General features: G+C 38.1%; 1 protein-coding gene across 4 annotated transcripts in view; it reads left to right on the top strand.

Moving 5' to 3' along the window:
• HNF4A (hepatocyte nuclear factor 4 alpha) overlaps positions 1 to 21,621 on the top strand; it is a 28,828-nt gene extending 7,207 nt beyond the window's left edge. For 2 of the 4 annotated variants that reach the window (XM_058176205.1, XM_058176206.1), the window contains 9 exons: positions 2,016 to 2,190; positions 3,005 to 3,099; positions 6,606 to 6,712; positions 8,600 to 8,755; positions 13,513 to 13,600; positions 15,150 to 15,305; positions 18,135 to 18,371; positions 19,610 to 19,735; positions 21,479 to 21,621. In XM_058176205.1, coding sequence (XP_058032188.1) covers positions 2,016 to 2,190; positions 3,005 to 3,099; positions 6,606 to 6,712; positions 8,600 to 8,755; positions 13,513 to 13,600; positions 15,150 to 15,305; positions 18,135 to 18,371; positions 19,610 to 19,735; positions 21,479 to 21,621 — 1,283 coding nt within the window. Of the gene's footprint in view, positions 1 to 2,015; positions 2,191 to 3,004; positions 3,100 to 6,605; positions 6,713 to 8,599; positions 8,756 to 13,512; positions 13,601 to 15,149; positions 15,306 to 18,134; positions 18,372 to 19,609; positions 19,778 to 21,458 lie in introns of all 4 variants that reach the window. The other 2 variants (XM_058176203.1, XM_058176204.1) reach the window with 2 other exon arrangements.
• Positions 21,622 to 22,367: the final 746 nt, after the last annotated feature.

Below are 22,367 nucleotides of genomic sequence, written 5' to 3'. Positions count from 1 at the left end.
AGCAAAAGGATTATGCATAAATAAAAAAAGATTAGTCAACATTATTTACAATTGTATTGTCCTGTCCGTCAACTTTGTCGCTCTTTTGTTGAGTGATTTTTCTCCCCTTTGAGAAATGCCTCTCAAAATTATCGTGTATGTATCCAGATATGCAAACAAAATGTTGGAGATATAATTGTGATGATGCTACATATTTTCACATTTGGTGAACTTGTAAGGATATAAAGGCCTTTTGGATAAAAATTTGGTGGATCTTACAAAATGTTTTGAAAAAGAAGATAAAGTTCCTGCCGCAATTTTTTTTGTTGGGAATTATTACGGATTGTACAGTAATTGAGACTAAATTGATTTTAAATCTAATAACAGCAGCAAGATTACTAATAGGACAATACTGGAAGAAAAAAGAAGTACCTACAATAGAAGAATGGATATTGAAGGTTGCCAATTTGGCTGAGATGGCGAAGATATCAGCCTTTTTGAAAGACAATACGCAAGAAAGATACTTAAAGGAATGGAAAAAATGGATTGACTATATTCAACGTAGATATCAGACTAAGAGTTATCAGACTGTTTTTGAATGATTATGATGTATTATTTTTGATTGTTTTCGGGGGAAGTTAGGAATTGATGATTGTAGGGGTATAATTAAGTTGGGATGAAATTTTTTTAGCATATGTTTGTTTTATTTTTAACTATACCTTGTATTCGTTCCGGGAAGTCGGGGGGGGGAGGGGGGTTGTGAAGGGAGGGGGAGAGGGGGGGGAAGGGGGGAAAATTTTGTAAAACTTTTTGAATAAAAAAAAAAAAGAGAGAGAAATGCCTCTCATACTTCTGCTTCCTAGCTTAAATTTCATACACATAGCGGACTGGAGAGGAGCTCCAAAATAGAGTTTTGATTACTTTCAAGATTGGCTGTATAGCACAGTATTTACTTATTTGATGTCATGTAGAAAGGAAGGGCTTTGAAGCTTCTTTATTGTGATAATAGTTAACAAACTTCACAGGCTTACTGGCTGGTGCCATGGTGAAAGGAAGGCTCCTTGTAATCACATTAAATGATCTCATATAGCCGGTCGGGAAAAATGTTTCTGCGAACCACCAAATGAACGTGAATACAGGTGGAAAAACTCCCTATTACACCATATTTTGGGGGCAAGAATTGTTAGGAACTTTTCTTCCCTTCATGCCTGCTCTTCATCCTTTCTTGAGAAAGGAGGGATGGCTATTACTTATATAGAGTTTAGAAGCTGGATTCGTTCTTACATTTGAAGTGAAATAAGGGAAAGCTGATTGGTTTGTGTTCTCTGTGTTCAGCTATTGACTACCTGGGGTTAAACAATGATTGGCTGAAGATGCTGTTTGTCGACTTTAGACTTACAAAGTGGGTGGGGGTATATGCTGTCCCTAGGCCACATTGACTGATAGGGCAACCTCCCATTATGTGAAGGTTTGCATTTGTAGAATGATTCAGAAGGAAGAGTCGTGCCAGAGGTGGGTTTCAGCAGGTTCTGACCAGTTCTGGAGAACCGATAGTGGAAATTTTGAGTAGTTAGGAGAACGGATAAATTCCACTTCTGACTAGGCCCACTCCCATCTATTCTCTGCCTCCTGAGTCCCAGCTGGTCAAGAGGAAATGGGGATTTTGCAATATCCTTCCCCTGTCACGCCCACCAAGCCACACCCACCAAGCCACACCCACAGAACTGGTAGTAAAAAAATTTGAAACCCACCACTGATTGGTGCCCTGAGCCAGTGCCTACTCAGCCTCAATCTAAAGCACATGTTTATAAACATATAGACAATGCTGGTTTGAATGAATACAATATTTGATTTGCAGATGGTGAATACAAAATGTGGAAAATGCAGGTTTGATTTAATATGTATTAAGATAATGTGTTGGAAAATTGAATGGATAAGAGCTTTTTAAAGCTTTACTACTGCCGGTTTTCTATGAACTTGTGTTTTCTTGATTTAGTGTGGGTTCATGACTGATTTCTGCACATCTTCTTAAACAGACACTTCCCCATCTGAAGTTACAAATCTCAATGCTTCTAACAACATTGGAGCCAGTGTGTTATGTGCCATTTGTGGAGATCGTGCTACAGGGAAGCATTATGGAGCATCCAGTTGTGATGGCTGCAAAGGGTTCTTCAGAAGAAGTGTCAGGAAGAACCATATGTATTCTTGCAGGTAAGGAAGGCAGAATGAAGAGAAAGTTTACTAAAATGATAAGATCAAATCTTATCAAATGATAAGATTTAAAGCGTAACAAGGCTCGGTTATATGAGGTATTCTTTCTTAAATCAAGGACTATGTCAAAGAGTAAGAAGGGAAAGTAAATACATTTAGCTTGGAGAATAGAAGAAAAGGGAATTGAGAGCATGATGTCATCCTTCAAGAGAATTAAGTGCGATCCTATAAAAACAGATCAAAAGATTGTTTTCTGCTATTTGAGATGGGTAGAAGTAGATCTATTGGGCTTCAGGAGAGTAGATATTGGTTCGATATATAGAGACATTTTATAAATGTCATAAAGAGCAGTTCTGAGAACAATTAAGAAGTCCCTTGTTAGACTGTTATAGAAAAGGATGAAGATCCACCTATCATGGATAGATTTCCTGTATCAAGCTTGAGGTTGAAATACAAGGCCCCAACTCTGATTCCGGATTTGATGAAATGAAAACAACACTCCTAAATGTCATTCTTTTTTTAAACCGTCATTTATCTGTGCTCTGCATTTTCACTTAGTCAAGAAGGTCTACAATAGCATCTCAGATACATTTTTAACTTGGTTAAGAAACTGGCAAAATTTGTCTGGAAAAGGCAAGCTATAGAAGAGTCGTAAGAAAAAAGAAAGATATTTTTTGATATTTGGTATACAATGTACAATAAGTCTACAATTTGCACCACATTTCATAATGTATTATTACAGCAAATTTAATTTACTATGTGTTAACACTGTAGATTGATTTATTTTCAAATCGTGTATCTCTCATCTTTGCAGGTTTAATAGACAGTGTGTTGTAGACAAGGACAAAAGGAACCAGTGTCGATATTGTAGACTAAAGAAATGTTTTCGAGCAGGAATGAAGAAAGAAGGTAAGATCCTTTCAGGAATCATCAACTGAGTTTGCTTTTTTATTGTGTAATTATGCTAAAAATAGTTTTGAAGACTGCTGTGTAGATTATCAGATTCTATAGAAAGTAGCCATTTCCCCTGTCCACATCTGACAGGAATTTTGATGAAATATCTGAGAATGAATATGAAATAATAATCAAAGTGTTGGACTTGAGTTGGGAAGATCGAAATTTAAGTCATTTCTTGATCATAGGTTCACTGGATAACTTTCTCAAGGCAGTCTATTAGTTGTGATCGTTGAGAAGGTAAAAAGAGGGAAGTCTCCTATGAGTATCATGTGGTCAAAAGGAAAGGCAAACTAGACACTATGGGGGCATACCTTAGTGAGCCTTAAATGATGTATCACAGGTGACATAGACAGGTAATCTGTTTAAGTGAAGTAGATGGATTTATAACTATGACCAGCAGAAATATAATCCAAGATATCAAAGCAATTATGACAATGGTTGTTCTGCATTTCATCTGGAAATTCAAATTTCCCCTTTTCCCTGCCTCCGAGAATGTAGATCAGATAAGAGATTATTTCCCCCCCAGTTTTGCTTTCAGAGACCATTATAACACTGGGAGGAACTACCTGGATAGAACACAATAGCTCTTGTTTGCCATCTGAATTATGATCTGGGAAAAATAGGAATAAGAAGAAATCATTCAGATTTCCAAAATGAAATGGATCATTATTATTGCATCACAAATCTACAAAGTGCATACATAGTTAACATGAAATTTGCTCTCAGGCCATGGATTTATGGCTGCCATTTTAGTTGGCTTTAAAGGCAGGCTCAGGATGAATGCCCACTCTGTGTTCCCTCCAAGATTAAAAGCAGTCTCCCTCTGAATTGACAGTTATAAGGAGGAAAAGGAGTGGAAGTGGGGCTCCCATTTTCTAACTAAGTGCATCCCTTAGGCCTCTACTTCAGGGATCTCCAACCTTGTCAACTTTAAGACTTGTGGACTTCAACTCCAAGAGTTCAACTCTGGGAGTTGAAATCCACAAGTCTTAAAGTTGACAAGGTTGGAGACCCCTGCTCTAGTTAACTGCTGTGAAACAGGATACTGGTTCTCCATATTCCTTACTATGGATGTGCCCAACCACATCTGATGAAGTGGATTCTTGTCCGCAAAGCCTGTGTGCTAGTGCATGTGTGATCCTTTAAATAAATTATTATGGTACATGTTTTCCAGGATGAGAATTGAGTTTAGTGGGCAACTGTGCTTTTTCAAATGTGCCTCACTGCACTTTAGGGCTATGGAAACCAGCCATAATGAGGGAGCTGTCCATCTTATGCTACAATAAAACTTTCCACTTTGAAGTGGCAATAAGACCTCCGGTTGGCTTTGGTACATCCTGTCACTCTAGCAAATGCTTAGATGCTGCCAATGCTTAACAATAGTAGCCAAAGAACAAGTGTTCCTAAAAATATAGATCCATTTTGCTTGGATAGTGAAACCCTCATATCAGTCCAGAGTGCCTGTTCAATTTGTGTTGTCCTGTTAATATTCAATAGAAGTTACATTGGGTCCATGACCAGCTAAATACTGAGTAAACATTGAGGATACATCATGCTGTGACTGAGCTCTTGAGTTCCTGATAACATACAGCATAACCTTGAGTCCTCCTATTAATAGCTGCTGACTGCAGAGTTTTCATTTCAGTATAGCCTCATTATAACTCTATTATTGAGCTGATTGGAAAATAAATCTGAGAGGCACTGCTTGTAACAGTAATAATCAGATATCGCTTAAGAGACATATTCTTGTGATTAGTCAGAGAGAGAGTGAAAGTATCTGATTACTAGAGCTGATAAACTTAGGTACTTCTTGGACTTGTTAAAGGTAATTTCTTCCTGGGCCTTAGCCAAGTAATCACAGTCAATCACAAGCCTGATCAGAAAATATTAGAATACATTTTCCCTGGGTATGAAAAGGAACACCTCAAATGTCCGACTACTATATCAAAGCACCTTCCCCGCTATGTTTTTTGCAAATTTTGCTAATTAATTTATAATTTTGCTCTGTCTGATGAAATTGCTTGGATAAGCAACAAAACCCCTCAGATTAACAAAGCTTGGTCTACCTGTCATGATTCAACCTTTAGACACCCTTGGCCTGGATGATTGAGCCTTCATTGACATACTTCCCCACTATAATTGAAGCCTAATATGTTTAAACATCTGTTAATGTTAACAAAACTGCAAACAAAAAGAAGACTCAGAGGAGCAATAATAGAGGTTTTTTAAAAATATTTTGTGTAGAATGTAAACATCGTTCATTTTTAAATAAAATATGAACAAAAACTCTTCCTAGCTTCACAGTGCAGTAACAACTTGGGAAACACATAAAAGGGTTTCCTGCCTGAGTAGGGAGTTGGACTTGAAGACCTCCAAGGTCCCTTCCAACTCTGTTATTCTATTATATTCTATTATAGAAAATTAAATTCATCACTGCTAAAGATTAAACTTCCAAATCATGACATTGGTACATTAATGAAGCTGAGAAGGATTTTTTCTCTCCTTTGGGTGACAGGTCAGTAGGTTAAAATGTAAAAAGAAAAAAATCCATCCCAGTTTATTACAATTGAATTTCCTTCTTAAAAGGGCACAATAGCGTAGAGAATATTCTATACATATACTTACCGTATATACTCGAATATAAGCCGATCCGAGTATAAGCCGAGGTCCCCAATTTTACCCCAAAAACTGGGGTAAACTGGGGACTCGAGTATAAGCCGAGGGTGGGAAATGAGGCACCTACCGGTTGGGGAAACCCTCCCTCCCTCAGCTGAGAAGGCTGGCGGCTCCCCCGCCCCGCCCTCTCACTGCACCGGCAGGGCTTCCCCGCGCCGTCCGGTAAAATGTGAAAAAAAGAAAAGAAAAAAAAACTCTAGTATAAGCCGTATATACTCGAGTATAAGCCGAGGGGCTTAAAAAAAAACAAAAACTCGAGTATAAGCCGTATAGACCCGAGTATAAGCCGAGGGGACGTTTTTCAGCACAAAAAACGTGCTGAAAAACTCGGCTTATACTCGAGTATATACGGTAATTAGACATTATCTTGTTTCATTTAATAGCCCAGCTCAAATTGTTGTGATAGTTCAGATCAGCATCACTATCATCAGCAACAGCAGCAATATATGGGCATTGTTTTTTTATTAGGTAAGATCCAATTTTGAATAAAACTTCCATTAAGCTTGTTGTTTGCCTTCCATCCTCATTTCCCTATGCCTGCTCTGATAGAACTTCCAAACTTCCAGTCAAAATATGAGATGCACAAAGGAGAGAAAAAATAGCTTCTTTTCCCATTCTTATACATTTTCTATTTTTTCCCATGGGAGTGAACTTGCTTGGATGCAAAGTTTTATCTTTCAAATGTAAAATATACTATAAAAAGCAAGCACAGAATGTCATTCATGTTCTTATTGATAATGTAAATGGCTCAGATTTCTTTAATGTTGGAGTTTTTATTTCAGCTGTACAAAATGAACGTGATCGAATCAGTACTCGGCGATCTAGCTATGAAGACAGTAGCTTACCCTCCATTAATGTTTTACTGCAAGCAGAAGTCCTTTCACAACAGGTACTTGTTTCTGTTTCGGGAAGAATTAGTATAAACATGATTAGAAGTGGTGAAATCCAATTTTTTAAACTACCGGTTCTGGGGGCGTGGCTTGGTGGGCGTGGTATGGCTTGGTGGGTGTGGCAGGCAAAGGATACTGCAAAATCCCCATTCCCTTTCCACTCCTGGGGAAAGGATATTGCAAAATCCCCATTCCTTCTCCACTCCTGGGGAAAGGATATTGCAAAATCTCCATTCCCACCCCTCTCTGGGGCCAGTCAGAGGTGGTATACTCAAAATTTCCGCTACCAGTTCTCCAGAACCTGCTGGATTTCACCCCTGATTAGAAGGCTCCCATATCCCACTGATATTTGCACATCTTAACCTGGAAAGCATGTCTATAAATATTGAATGATGATTCTCCAAGTACACATATATAGAAGGATTGATTTTGGAACAAACGTACAGAAGTTTCAACAGAAGGAATATATGTAGCTCAGAGTTGAACTGTGGAGTCTATGGTGCTCTCTGAGCTTGGTTATTCGCTTGCAGACGTTTCATTATCGCACTATGTAACCTTATCAATGCTAGCGAGTGTGGAGTTTGCTCCTTGTTTATGTACAGTGGCTTTCCCTGCAAGTGTTGGTGGCAGTATGGTTTTAAAATTCTCAGCCCACTGTAAAAGCACCTTAATTTCTTCTTTAACCCTTCTAGTTTCAAAGTAATGTTTTTCCTCTTTTCCCACACAAATTTATTAAAAACACAATCTATGATGTTTTATTGATGATATTGTGACGATAAAGTCAGGGCAAGGAACTGCCAAGCTCCTATTAGCTGTTTTATAGATCGTATGTCTCCTTTTCTCCAGTCACTGGATAACTGGGTATTACCTTCCATGGCCATTTTGTTTTAAGCTGCAGGAGACACCAGACAACCTTGTTCTATGGAGTTATCTGACTGCATAATATCTGATTAGGGAGAACAATTGGCAGTTTTCTTTCCTGCCAGCATATTACATTGGGTGGGAGAGCAAATTCAATCGGCAGCCTCCAGTAATAGCTGTCCTTAACTTGTTCTAAATGGCTTTATTACTCAGAACTCAGCAGCCAGGGCTGAGCAGTTTATGCCACAGGATCAAGTTTTGGAGGAATGCTTGTGAATGTGGCTATGAGCAAAACCCTAGCTCTATTGTTAATGGATGCATAATGCCATTGCAGCCACATTTTACGTAACAATGATAAATGTTATCCGTAATTCTCTGGGTGCAAAATATTGTTCCTTTGCATAGTGAAAAAAATGCACTAGAACTGTAACCTTAAAAGAAGATGCTTAGGTTATACATAGTTGTAACCAAAAAAAGCTACAGCTATGAACTTAGTGCATTAAATGTTAAAAGAGGTTTTGGTAATAAGAGTGCATACTGTTAAAAACTGATACTGTTAAAAACGTGTAACAGGATGAGCTCCCGTTACTTGTCCCAGCTTCTGCCAACCTAGCAGTTCGAAAGCACGTAAAAAATGCAAGTAGAAAAATAGGGACCACCTTTGGTGGGAAGGTAACAGCGTTCCATGTGCCTTTGGCATTGAGTCATGCCGGCCATATGACCACGGAGACGTCTTCGGACAGCGCTGGCTCTTTGGCTTTGAAACAGAGATGATTACCACCCCTTAGAGTCAGGAACGACTAGCACATATGGGCAAGGGGAACCTTTACCTTTTTACTGTTAAAAACTGAATTCTCACCAATCTAAATCACTTACTCAGGACTGATATTTATGTTCATTTAATTGTTTAGAGGGAAATAGATTTGTACCACCTTCAAAATGATTTTGAGTGTTCACATTAAGCATGGCTTCCTTTCATCTTTGTAGTAATAATATTAGATGGAACTCCTCTCCTTGTTTTGCAGATATCATCACCAATGTCAGGGATTAGCGGAGATATCAGAGGGAAAAAGATTGCAAATATTGCAGATGTGTGTGAGTCTATGAAGCAGCAGTTATTAGTGCTTGTGGAATGGGCCAAATATATCCCAGCCTTCTGTGAGCTTCCCCTGGATGATCAGGTGAGCCCCTTTTTCGCACTCTTATTCTAATTAAACTTTGGTTCCCTATTCCATTTTCCAAATTGTTATTCTGTAATCCTTTTGAGATACCCATCTGATGATCAGGCAGTTTCTACCCACTTTTGTTTGTTGATATACAGTATTGGTTGACAGGAATAATAATAATCCTTAGGAAAGGCTCAACAGGTGAATAAAAATGGCAAATCCTGGCTGAACATCTGGCTGACTTTGCAAGCAACCACAGTAATATCTGAAAACATCTGGAGCACCACATTTGGCATTGACAAAATCATCATCAGTCAGTTGCAAAAGGCAACTTTACTAGGAATAACTTAGATCCTACAATGATATCTTTAATACCATCAAACAATATTTGCCCAGGGGAGTCCTTGGGAAAGACTTGATAGGTAGATAAAAATGCCAAAACCAGTCTAAACATCTGGCTAATTGTGTGACATCATAATATATTCCTCCCCAATATGTAAAAGCTTTGGATTTAATGACATTTAAATAAACAATTACATTCTTATGGCTATTGTCCTCTGTATTCTTAATTGTGTAGGCTTCCTTGATTCTAGTGATACTTTGAGTCAGAGATCTATCGGATTAAGCTAGGAGTTTATTGACTTTCAGAATGGATCTATTATTGGACATGATTTGGGCTTTCATAACAGGGCATCGGTATCTTTAGGCCTTGGTGCAATGAATGGACATTGACTCAGTGAATCTAGCTGAGCAAAGCAAAAACAAGCTGCTCCCCTTCCTTTACCATAGAGGTAGACAATTTGTGTTCCACAAACTATTTGTTATCCCTAGTGCCTAATTTGCAGCCCTAAGAGCATCTTGGATTTAGAATAGAATAGAATAGAATAACAGAGTTGGAAGAGACATTAGAGGTCTTCTAGTCCAATCCCCTGCTTAGGCAGGAAACCCTACACCACTTCAGACAAATGGTTCTCTAATCTCTTCTTTAAAACTTCTAGTGTTGGAGCATTTATAACATCTGGAGGCAAGTTGTTCCACTGATTAATTGTTCTAACTGTCAGGAAATTTCTCCTTATTCTAGGTTGCTTCTCTCCTTGATTAATTTCAACCATTGCTTCTTGTTCTACCCTCAGATGCTTTGGAGAATAATTTAACTCCCCCTTTTTTGTGGCAATCCCTGAGATATTGGAACATTGCTATCATGTCTCCCCTAGTCCTTCTTTTCATTAAACTAAATGTATCCAGTTCCTGCAACCATTCTTCATATGTTTTATAATGAATCATTTTTGGTAGTGCAATATTTTGACCTCTTATTGCAATATAAAAAATTATAAAAAACAAAAACAGTTCTGCCCACTTGATGATATCACTATATAAGAAATAAGCTTTCTGCAAGCTTTGAATACCAGAATAATCTTATCCTTTCGTTTCCTTTCTTTTCCTTTTCCAAATGCAGTCCCTACATTCCCCCCACCCCTCCCTACCCCCAAATCATTGCCCTTTGGCCAGAAATGTTAACAGTATTTTCCAGGGAATCTTCTTGTAATTCCAAAGGGGTAGAAATAAATATTTGTTTATATCCTCAGGCATGTTTTCTTCTTTTAAAATCATTAAAATCCCACCTTCAGTCGATTGCAAAAATATTCGTCTTAAAAAATGCTGTCCTCCCAAACAAAATAAAAAATAATAGAATAAGCATTTTGCTAGTGTTTCGTGAGTGAATAGTGAGATTCATTTTCTTCTAACCCTTCTGCTTTTTATACTGAACTGGAGTTTTTGGGTGCAGTGCATTTTTTCCTGGCTCTTCACTCCATGATTCTGTGCTTATGGTTGGGTGATTGTCACACACCTGAATTCCAGAGTACCTATTGTTCCCTTCATCATATCAAATATTCTAAAAATTCCTCCCATGTAGACACATATTTGACCAATTCATGTATAATAGAACATTTATACCCTAATTATGGTTTTTTTGCTACTATTTTTGTTATGGAGTAACAAAATTATGGAAATTATGGAGTAAGAATCACTTACCCAGTTCATCATTTTTCTAAGATTCTTTTAGCATTAGGATATTATTATCAGACAAATCCACCCTACTCCATGTTGTCTCAAACCTAAAACCAATGCCTCTGGAAAATAGCACTCTCTCCAGCTCTTTCGTTACATGATATTTCTCCATGTTTGTTCAGTGCTTACATGTTGGCCCATCCCCATAAAGACAATCTTTCCTAAATCCTCCAGTTAATGTTTAGAGACTGTTTGCTGAAAAGCTGAAGTCCCAGTCGGACATTAAAAAGCATCCATGTCATACTGCGTCTTGGTGTTAACCTTTGTTTCTAAAGACTTTTTTTTAAAAAAGATGTGAAACGGAAGATTCAGAACATTCTTGAGGATCATTGAACGGTATAAAGTGACACAATGCAATCATTAACAAGCAGGATATTTTTTTTTTTAAAAAAGAAAAACCTGCCAGTCCTTCACTGTAGAAAAAAAAATCAAAAGCATTAGAAAAATTAATTGTACCAGGGCAAGAATGCTAACTCTATACATAATAGATCTGTATGTGAGTAAGTGTTCAATATTGCACTGGTCAGACCCCACCTGAAATACTCTGACTCCAGTGTTGGTCACCACAGTGGAAAAATGCTGAAAAGCTGGAAAGAGTAGAAAGAGCAGTAAAGATGGTGGGGAGTTTGAAGGCTAAATCCGATAAAGGTTAAAAGAGTTGAGTTTAGCCTAAACAAGGCTAAACATGATACTAATCACCCAATACTTGAAGAGTTGTCGCGAGGAAGAGGCTGTGGATTTATTATTCATAGTGCCTGAAGGTAGGGCAAGAACCAGCAGGTGTAAGCTTTATGAAGAGAGACCAAAAATCTAAATAAAGAGGAATTTCCTGACAGTGAAATCTATTAAGCAGTGGACCCATCTACCTCTTGAAATTATGAAGCCCCATCACTGGAGCTTTTCAAGCAAAGTTTGAATAGTTATTATGTGCTTTTACTTGTTTATTAACTAAGCAGAATGCATCCTTAACTTGGAACAGTGCATCCACCTAATATCCTAGCCAATAGTCATAGGAGAATTAACTGTTCTGGAAAATATTGTACTCAGCAGCCTTAGATCTGGCCAAGTGACTCCTGTAATTCTTTTCTTTTATGTACACTGAGAGTGTATGCACCAAGACAAATTCCTTGTGTGTCCAATCACGCTTGGCCAATAAAAAATTCTATTCTATTCTATCCTATTCTGTTCTGTTCTGTTCTGTTCTATTCTATTCTATTCTAATTCAGAACAGCATTTAACAATTTAGTCTTATATTCCAGCTATAATCCAAGATGGACGACGATGATGATGATGATGATGATGATGATGATGATCATCATCATCATCATCATCATCATCATCCTTGGAGTCAATGCTGACTTCTGGCAACCACGTGGATAAATCTCTGTAGTTTTTCTGGGCAAAAGATTTTTAGAAGACAATTACCATTGTTTCCTTTCTAGGGCTGAGAGAGACTGACTGATCCAAAGTTATCCAACGGGCTTTTGCTTAAGACAGGACTAGAACCCAAGTCTCAGAGTTTCTAGAGTGATGCCTTAACCATTATACCAAACTGATTATCATAGCTGACCAAATCATTTTTATTTACTGTACTTAGTTACTTACAACAGGGTAGCTTTGCAATGTACTCTTTGGTAATTTACTTTTTGGTAATTTCCAATATGGACTACTGCAATATATTATAAGTGAGTCTGCCTTTAAAACTAATAAAGAAACTTCAGATAGACCCAAAAAAGATAGTGAGAGATACTACTGGAGCTGCCTGAGATATCATGGATAAATTCCTGTTAGAGCTGTTCAACAGTGAAACAAACTGCATCAAGAGTTAGTGGGCTCTTCTTCATTGGAGGTGTTTAAACAAAGGCTGGCATGCAGTAGATATTTACAATGGACTGGAAGTTGACTTAAATTATTTCCAAGATTCTACATTTTAGAATATCTGACTACATTGCCTGGTTACTTTGCCATCTGAACTGATTGTTGGTCTACTTCTACTCAAGTTCTGGTATTAATCCATAAAGCTCTAAACACCTTAAGAATAAAGTATTCAAAGAAGCATATCTACACATATTCACTGGCCAGGACCTTAAATTTCCACCAGATACTTCTACTGTATCCTATGAAGCAAAGCCAGTAGCTATTAGAGAAAGGGTCTTTCTGGCTGTGGTGCCCCAGCTCTGAAAAGCCATCCTGCCCCAATTGTACTTTGATGTTACCTTTGACTCCAGACATTTAAAGAACCATTTTGAATTTTTAGAGCATTAATGCTTTGTTGTTATTGTATTGTTGTTTGTATTCCTGCTTCTGATTTTTATCGTATCAGTTTGAACTTTTTGCTACCTCGTATATTTTTCAGTTTTATTTTTCAGAATGTGTTATTATCTCAAGAAAATCTTCTTAATTTTGTTTAAAGTGTAGTCACTCCAGCCAGCTAAGCCTGGAAAGGATGCGTGCTCTGAGTAAATAAAAAGAAAATCCTATTCTTCCCCAAAATGTGCCAGTCGAAATAAAACACAGCTGCTTTGGGGGTTGTGATTACAAGGGCTCAGCTCATACTGTGTTCTCTCCAATAATATGGCTCTCAATGGGAAGATGCTTTTCTCTGCTCCTCCTTGGTGGGCACCCCTTAGCTTTGTGCCATGCTCTGTATGTCTTTCTCTATTAGCCAGTAACTGTAGATTTTTGTTCCTTTGTTCCTGCAGGTGGCTTTGCTACGGGCCCACGCTGGGGAACATCTCTTACTGGGGGCAGCCAAACGCTCTATGGTGTTCAAAGACATCCTTCTCCTAGGTAAAGAGCTTCTCCCCTTAAAAGTTCAGTAGATTTTTCAATGTGGAGGGTTTTAAAAAACCAACACAGGCGCTGGCATTTGTTGGGCTTCTCGTAGTGAAATCTTGTATGTTTACCTGTCAACGTCCCATTTGCTAAAGGGGAATTATATAACTAGTAAGCATGCATAGTAGTGTTTCCAACCTCAGCAATTTCCAAGATTTGTGGACTTCAACTCCCAGAATTCCTCAGCCAGCTGGGACTTGAAGTCCAATCTCTTGGCGTTGCTGAGTTTACGGGATTGTACTTTTCATCATCTATTTGTTTTCACTTATCTGTCTTAATGAGTTTAGAGACCGGCAATGATTTTAAGACTAACGTGTACACTGAGAGAAGTATTACTTTCTTTTCTTTTGTCCTGTTGTCATCTCTGACTTTACAGTTTCTGAAGCAAGATATCAGCTTGTTTATAGAAGTGTTTAAAAGTGCTGTTTAAAAACAAATGTCTAGCCTCTCTTTCCAGCTTGACATCTAATTGTTTGAAACTGGTCTTCTTCAATGGAAGAGGAGATCCAGATGTTGTTGTCTTTAACTTTTGATGTTTTTGAGTTTTCTTTGTATTTCTTCTAATGAACAAGTAGATTGATTGAACCATTTCTCTAGCTTGCTAATGTGCTACTAGGGGCTATCTTACTCAGAGGCCCAGCATTTAAAAATTGTTTTGTAGTGGAATTAAGAACCCGAGAAACAATTTTGTATGGGAAAGCCATTTATTGACAAGAAAAGTTGATGTGTAACAAATAATATAACACAAGCATCCTTAAGCTCTACAGGTAGTCCTCGACTTATGACCACAAGCAAGCCCAAAATTTCCATTGCTCAGCAAGGCAGCTGTTGAGTTTTGCTCCATTTTACAATCTTTTTTGCCACATTGTTAAGACAATCACTACAGTGGTTAAGTGAATCATGCAGTTATTAAACGAATCTGGTTTTCCCCACTGACTTCGCTACACGGAAACCAGCTGGGAAGGTTACAAATAGTGATCATATGACCCCAGGACAACTGTCATAAATACATACCAGTTGCCAAGTGCCCAAATTTTGATCCTGTGATTATGGGGATGCTGCAACAGCCATAAGTGTGAAAAACGGCCATGTCACTTTTTTTTCATTGCTGTTGTAACTTTGAATGATCACTAAATGAATGGTTGTAAGTCAAGGACTGCCTGTAGTTTACAATGATACGTGCATGTCAGAAGAACAGTTCTACAAGGACTTTATTAGTAATATTAAAAAATGATGTGCTACAACTATCTAATTAATTATTGTGGTTTTGGTAGAGTGGAACTAATCCCCTGTGATTGGCAATTTTAAACTTAAAATAGCTAGATAAGGAAAAGAAAACATTTCCACCAGCTTAAACATTGAACTGAAACAGATTTTTAGGTGGAAAGAAAAAACAAGATAAACTGCTGTTATACTGATGGATAGCAAATTATAGAATGTTCTGTATGCAAAGAATGAAGCAATTTGATTGAATGAGAATTTAAATAACCCCGTTTTCCTGCAGGAAATGACCACATAATCCCCCGAAACTGCCCAGAATTGCTGGAAATCAGCCGTGTAGCTGTGCGAATTCTAGATGAGCTGGTGTTAACGTTTCAAGAGCTGCAGATTGATGATAATGAATATGCTTGTCTGAAAGCCATTATCTTCTTTGATCCAGGTAGATGCTGTTTTCGAGCAAGTAGAAAAGAAATATAAGGATACTTCCTTTAACACTGTAGTCCCACAGCATTACTGAGGAATTTATTGCTCCAGACCAAGTCCTTAATACGGTTGTGCTATTTCAGTCAACAATACCCTTCTTCCATAGTTAAAGCTTCCCAAAGGTTCTCAAAATGTAGTCCCGAGACCCTTTCAGTGGTTCTAGAAAAATCAAATAAAAGTTAATGACTTTACTATTGTGGTGAGATGCCCAAAGTTGTTAAATGTTTTAAATAACCTACGGAATAAATGTTTTAAATGATATTTTAAAAATGTACAGTTTTAATCTTTAATACAATAAATAATGGTGAGAATAGCCCACATAAACCAAAGCTCTTGGGGGAGTAGATCCTTAATCATTTTTAAGAATATAAAGGTGTTGGGACCAAAATGTTTGAGAACTGCTGTTCTAGATCAGTCTACCCTGATACCCTTCAGGTTTGTTGAACTTGAGTTCCTATAACTTTTTACACACAGTTTTGGTCAAACTGTTACAATGAATATTCTCAAGCAGGGATAATTTAGGAAGTATTTTCCCAAACAGCAACTTGGGAGATGAGCAACACAAATCTTATGGCTTGGTCTTTGAATAAAGCATGTTAATTGTCCTAGCCTCAGTTTCTGGCTTCACAGATGGCTTTTCTTTAAGTTACCGTATTTTTCAGAGTATAAGATGCACCTTAGTTTTTGGGGAGGAAAATAAGAAAAAAGCTGATTGGCAGGTGGATGGGCCTCCCAGAATAACCCCAATCAGCATTTCCCAGAGGTGAATTTTAGCAACAGGTTCCTTGGTTGTGAGCTCCGTGCCTTGCTTTTTTTTTTTTTTGCTTTTTTTTTTTTGCCTCTGAAACTTCTGAAATTCTGTTTCAGAAAAAACGTTTTCTGCCTCTGAAAGCCTCCGAAACAGAGCTTCAGAAAAAAAAGCCTCTGAAGCTCTGTTTGGGGGCTTCTTTTCTGAAGCTTCATTTCTGATGCTTTTTTCAGCCTCTGAAATCTCTGTTTGAGAAGCTGGGCGGGGCTACATTTGAAGTATAAAATGCACCCAGATTTTCACCCCCTTTTTTGGAGGGGAAAGGTGCATCTTATACTCTGAAAAATACAGTATTTCCTTTCATTATGGCCATAGCACTGCTGCACTATGATGAGTAACAGCAACAGTAAGAGTGAGAAGCAAACATTACAGTACAGATAGTCCTCATTTACCAACCAGTGTTTAGGACCAGCAACTTTGTCACTAAGCATCGCAGTTGTAAATGAAATGTCATATGACAGGGCCCATCAGTTTGTCAGTTCTGGCTGCATTCATTAAGCAAATCATTGGAAGTCATTAACCATGATATCATAGGACCATGACTTGTGACTTCCTGTCGGCTTCCCCACTTTACTCGTTGGAAGCCATTTGTGAAAGTTGACCACAGGATGTTGTAACCATTGTAAATTGTAATGATGTGGATGCTACAATGGCCACAGATTCAAAGATTAGTGACAAGTCTCCTTTTTTAGCATCATCGTAGCTTTGAATGGCTACTGAATAAGTGGTCAGTAAAAGAGGACCATGTGGCATTAAAATCTCTCAACTTCTACCAAAATAGAAATTCAAAGATGATCAAGAACAGGGGTCTCCAACCTTCGCAATTTTAAGCCTTGGCGGACTTCAGTTCCCAGAATGGGGAATTCTGTGTATTGAAGTCCGCCAAGGCTTAAAATTGCCAAGGTTGGAGACCCCTGATCAAGAAGACTGTTTGAAAGGACCATGAATAGGCATTTCATTGCTGACTCCCTTGTTTATGATCAAGAGCAAGTAATAAGCCTCAGCAACACTTTATATCAATCACACTAAACACTGTCATACTATTTCATTTTAATTCCCACCAATTAGGTCTGGAAAAATGTGGGAGGAAATATAAAGAACACTGAATTGGCGCTTTCATGACAGAATGCTTTGTGTGTGAGAAAATAAAGATCACCATTCTAAAAAAAAATAAAAATCCACTGACACAGTAATCCTGTTTCATATCTTAATCCAAATCTAATCTATGTCGCATTGGTTTTATTCTGTCAGCCCCCAATAAATGAAATAGAAATGTCCACATGCAAAGGAAAAATGTTTCATGAGTGATGCAGCATTTATCCCTTCCCCAGCACAGTTAGATGACCAGGCTGTTACAGAAGGCCCCAAAATGGTTTCTTCAGTGTTGTATTTGGTGGTGCTGTTTCATAAACTGGAGTTGCGTATGAAAGTTGTCTCATAAACTATAGTGTCCCTGTATTAATTTCTACGAGACTTATACTGTACCTGTGAAGTCGAACATTTTGGGATCTAACTCACTAAGTCCTCACAATTGTCCATGCCCAACTGGAGCTGATGGCCATTGGAGACAAAGGCCGTAACAGGGTCAAGAGTTCCCCAGCATTTGTTTTATATAATTGGGGCTAATGCAAATCATTTGAAAAGCAGAATATGCCCTCCCAGCCTTTTCAGTCTCTAGTTCAGTGGCAGAATGCATACAGAAGTCCCAGACTCAAACTCCTTCAATTTCAAATGTTCTAGGGAAATTCCTGCCAGAAACATTGGATTGCTGTTTCCAATCAGGGTCAGCAATATTGGGCTAGATAGATAAGTAACCTACAGTAAACCATTTAAGTTACTAACTAATAATTTTCCTTTTAAAGAACAACATTCCACAAGGAACTACCCCAGATTATTCGAAACAGGGCTCCTCACTATTTTCAATATTTCTGCCCTTGAAAATTGGCATAATGTATAACATCTCACCTTTTATTCCAGATGCTAAAGGCCTAAGTGACCCTATCAAGATCAAACGAATGCGGTATCAAGTCCAGGTCAGCCTGGAGGACTACATCAATGACCGGCAATATGATTCACGAGGACGCTTTGGGGAGCTGTTACTTCTCCTGCCCACCCTCCAAAGCATCACGTGGCAGATGATTGAGCAAATCCAATTTGTTAAACTTTTTGGCATGGCCAAAATTGACAACCTGTTGCAAGAGATGCTGCTTGGAGGTGAATATTGCCGCAGAAAACCTTCCTGAAATTAGGCATCAGGACTTTTGCCCCTAGAATGAAAGACAAGTGCAGAACATACAGTACCATGAATCTCACTTCAATTAAGAGAAGAAAGAAAGATAAAATCAATGATACATCTTGTTTGAGAGATGTCTATGGAGATTCTCAGTCATCCAGGTCATGGTTGTCCCAAAGGTGCTTTTTCAAAAGGCAACTGGACTTTCTGATTTTCCTTTTAAGACATTTCACTTCTCATCCAAAAAGCTCTGAATTCTTCAGCTCTGAAGAAGTTTCTTGGATGAGAAGTGAAATGTCTTCAAAAAACAAACCAGAAAGTTCAGTTGCCTCTTGAAAAAGCACCTTTGGGACACCTTCTCTGAGAGTTTGATCTTCCTCCTGATTTCTGCTAATCCTTTTTTTTTTAATTTAGTGGTCATATTTTGCACTTCAATTATAGTAAAGGGATTTTTTTTAATGAATACTTTTTTCATGTTTCCAAAATTTCAGTGGCCTATTTGAAAATATGACACATTGAAAAATACTTACTCAACAGACTTCAGATTTTCTATCAGACAATGAACATTTTGGCTTGCTCAGTTTCATTAATAACAAGAAATCTGTGTCTTTAGCTGAGCCAGGACATGGTAGAGCCCAGACCAAATGAGGTGGTATTTACTAATTCTCTGAACTACTCAAAATTTCTGCTACCGGTTCCCCAGAACTGGTCAGAACCTTCTGAATACCACTTCTGGTCTTCAGCCTCTACAAAGCAGATGAAGGAAGGATATAACTTGAAGTAGAAAAAGTGTGGGTCACAATCAGAGAGACTTGCACATCTCTTTTTCCTTTCCAGATATACAAAAGCTGTAGCCCAGCTTTCCATCAAATTCTAAATTGCTTAGGACACATTCTTATGTTTACACATGTTGTAAACATAAACTATTGAATATTTTTTCCACAAAGATATAATTGAGTAAAATGGGAAACAATAGTATTTGATTAGTTTGGATTAATTAATTTTGATTCTTCCAAAATGCATCTCTGTGATTTGGGCTTCACCTCTTTGTGCTTCTACTATTAATCAACAGAATAATTTGTCTAGACTGGAAAGTTAGGAGGTAAAACCTGATCTGTTTCCTGTTCAAATGGTTAGTGACTTCAAGATCATTTCAAAGATTAGAATGGGATATAATTTTCTTCACTGAACATTGTCCAATACCTACTCATCGTTTTAGGGTCATCAAGTGACACACCTCATGCTCATCATCATCCTCTGCACCCCCACCTTATCCAGGAGAATTTGGGAACAAATGTCATTGTGGCCAACACAATGCCTCCTCAGATCCATAATGGACAGTTGTGTAAGTATTCACACATAAAAGATCCATCTGTCCGAGAATGCTGTATTTGTTCTCAGCTACAGTAATCCAGCTTCTGGCAGAATGATATCTCCCAATCATGTTTAATTTTATAGATCAATGTGAATGGTAATTGTGGGAAAGAAAGTCTAACATTTCTGAAAGACATCATCTGAAAGAAAACTGCACTATCTACAGTAGTAGCAGCTCCTCATAAATACTAAAGAGCATCAGATGTATTGTTTTATTATTTATTTGAGGGCTATATGCTATTGCTGTTTCCATAAGAAAAGTACCCACAGACCTTCTCCCATTTCCTTATCATGTAAGGAGGCCATGGTAGTCATGCCCCTTTTTTCCAGATTTTTAAATCCCACTTTTATTATTTTTTATAAATAACTCAAGATGGCAAACATCCTTTCTTGTCCTAGTTTTCCCTCAACAAGAGTCCCTAAGAAATTAGTTGGGCTGGAAAAGAGTGACTGGCCCCAAATCAAGCCAGCCTTCATGCCTAAGGCAGGACTAGAACTCACAGTCTCCTGGTTTCTAGTCTGGTGCCTTAACCACCAGATCAAACTAGTTCTTTGACCAATTTGCTCTCTGTAACCTGTTTATGCTTCTGTATATATTAAGGGAGATGCAAGAATTGTTAAGAGGACTGAAGCATTCTTTAATGCTTTGCTGATCAAAAGACCCTGAGGATATTTTAATTCTGCCCTCATCTAAATCAGAGGCTGGCATAATTCTTCCTTGCCAGAGGTAAAATTAAAACACCCAAGCTTAGTTGATCTATTGTTATTCTTTGTCAAATATATTAGGAATATAGAAATTTCAACAATGCTACCTCTGCCTGATATATTTAATCTGCAGTTTCCATCTACTGTAGACCTCATGACTGAAACACCCAGCTTATTTTTTTGGATTTTCTGCTTCTTGCAATATCTTGGATGATGAATAATTGGAGATTGGATAGCCATTTGTCTGAAGTGGTGTAGGGTTTCCTGCCTAAACAGGGGGTTGGACTAGAAGACCTCCAAGGTCCCTTCCATCTATTCCATTCCATTCCATTCTATTCCATTCTATTCTATTCTAGAACCCGAAAGCCTGCACACTTTTTCCTGCAATTTTCATTTCAATAAAGATATTGTCATATTATGTACAATGTTAGATTTTTTTTCCCCATGATTGGTACATTGCAGAATGTACCTCTGAATTAAGATATATAGGAAATGTATACAGGTAGTCCATGACTTACAACAGCTCATTTAGTGACCATTCAATGTTATACACAGAAAAAAGTGACTTATGGCTATTTTTCATATTTATGACCATTGCAGCATCCTCATGGCCATCAGATCAAAATTCAGTTGCTTGGCAACCGAGTCATATTTATGATAGCTGCAGTGTCCCAGGGTCATGTGATCCTTTTTGACCTTCTGACAAACAAAATTAATGAGGATGTCCGATTCACTTAACAACCGTGTTACTTGACTTAACAACTGCAATGATTCACTTGAACAGCTGTGGCAGGAAATGAGGCAAACTTCACTTAGCAACAGAAATTTTGGGGCTCAATTGTGGTTGTAAGTCGAGGACTACCTGTACATGAAAAATACTTGTGCCTTAATAGAATTTTATAGAATTTTTATTGGCCAAGCGTGATTGGACACACAAGGAATTTGTCTTGGTAATCACGTCTGTTCAGTGTAACAATGTATTTTGTAACAAAACTTTTTTCCCCCACAGCCACTCCTGAAACTCCCCAACCTTCCCCCCCAGCTGGCTCTGGAGCTGAACAATACAAACTACTTCCGGGGGCCATCGCAACTGTAGCCAAGCAGCCCAGTTCGATCCCTCAGCCCACCATCACAAAGCAGGAGGTCATCTAGCATGCAACTGAATGAGACATCGATGACTCATAGACCGCCTTGTGGAGAGGCAACCTCCCTTGTTCTCATCTCAATCACTCTGGTGGTCGAACAGTTCATGGAGCTTTTCCCAGGGCAAAAATGTGCTATTTTTTTTTTTTATTTGGAAATTACATGTGAAAAGAAAAGTGATCTTCACATGCAGCTGTGACTGAATGCTGCAGAACTTACAGATTAGCCTCAATGGACGCATCTCCTTTTGCAAAGAGAACCAGATGTCAAAGTTTAGATCTGTTGGTGGCTGTTTCAAAAATTGCACTGACTTGCCTGTTTTGCCACTGCCTACTTTCCCCCCCCCCTTTCTCTACAAATCTGCCTTTTTTTTTTTTTTAAAGGCAGCTGACTGGAAAGATAGAAAGAAACCAAGCCCCATTCTGTGACATTATGGGTTACACATTTCCAGAGTCTTGATCCTTACAGGAAGAAGACAAAGATTCGGAGACTCTGAACTTGTTGAAGCTGAAGCATACTTACCATTTGTACTGCCTGCTCAAATGCATTGAGGAAATACTACAAGTAAAATATAGACTCATGTGCTTCCACTAGCTCTAGAAGTCTATAATGTTGAATGATGAATGTTTGCTCTCTTCAAGGACCATTGTTGCATATGCTACTGATATTTTGCCCATCTGGTATATTAATAGCTTCTATGGGGAAGCACCCTCATGCTGAACAAAGTATGGCCTTGCTGCATCTAGCTAAGATTC

The sequence above is a fragment of the Ahaetulla prasina genome, chromosome 3 (assembly GCF_028640845.1).
Source record: "Ahaetulla prasina isolate Xishuangbanna chromosome 3, ASM2864084v1, whole genome shotgun sequence".
Taxonomy (NCBI): Eukaryota; Metazoa; Chordata; class Lepidosauria; order Squamata; family Colubridae; genus Ahaetulla; species Ahaetulla prasina.
This window is presented reverse-complemented; position numbering and strand designations above follow the sequence as displayed.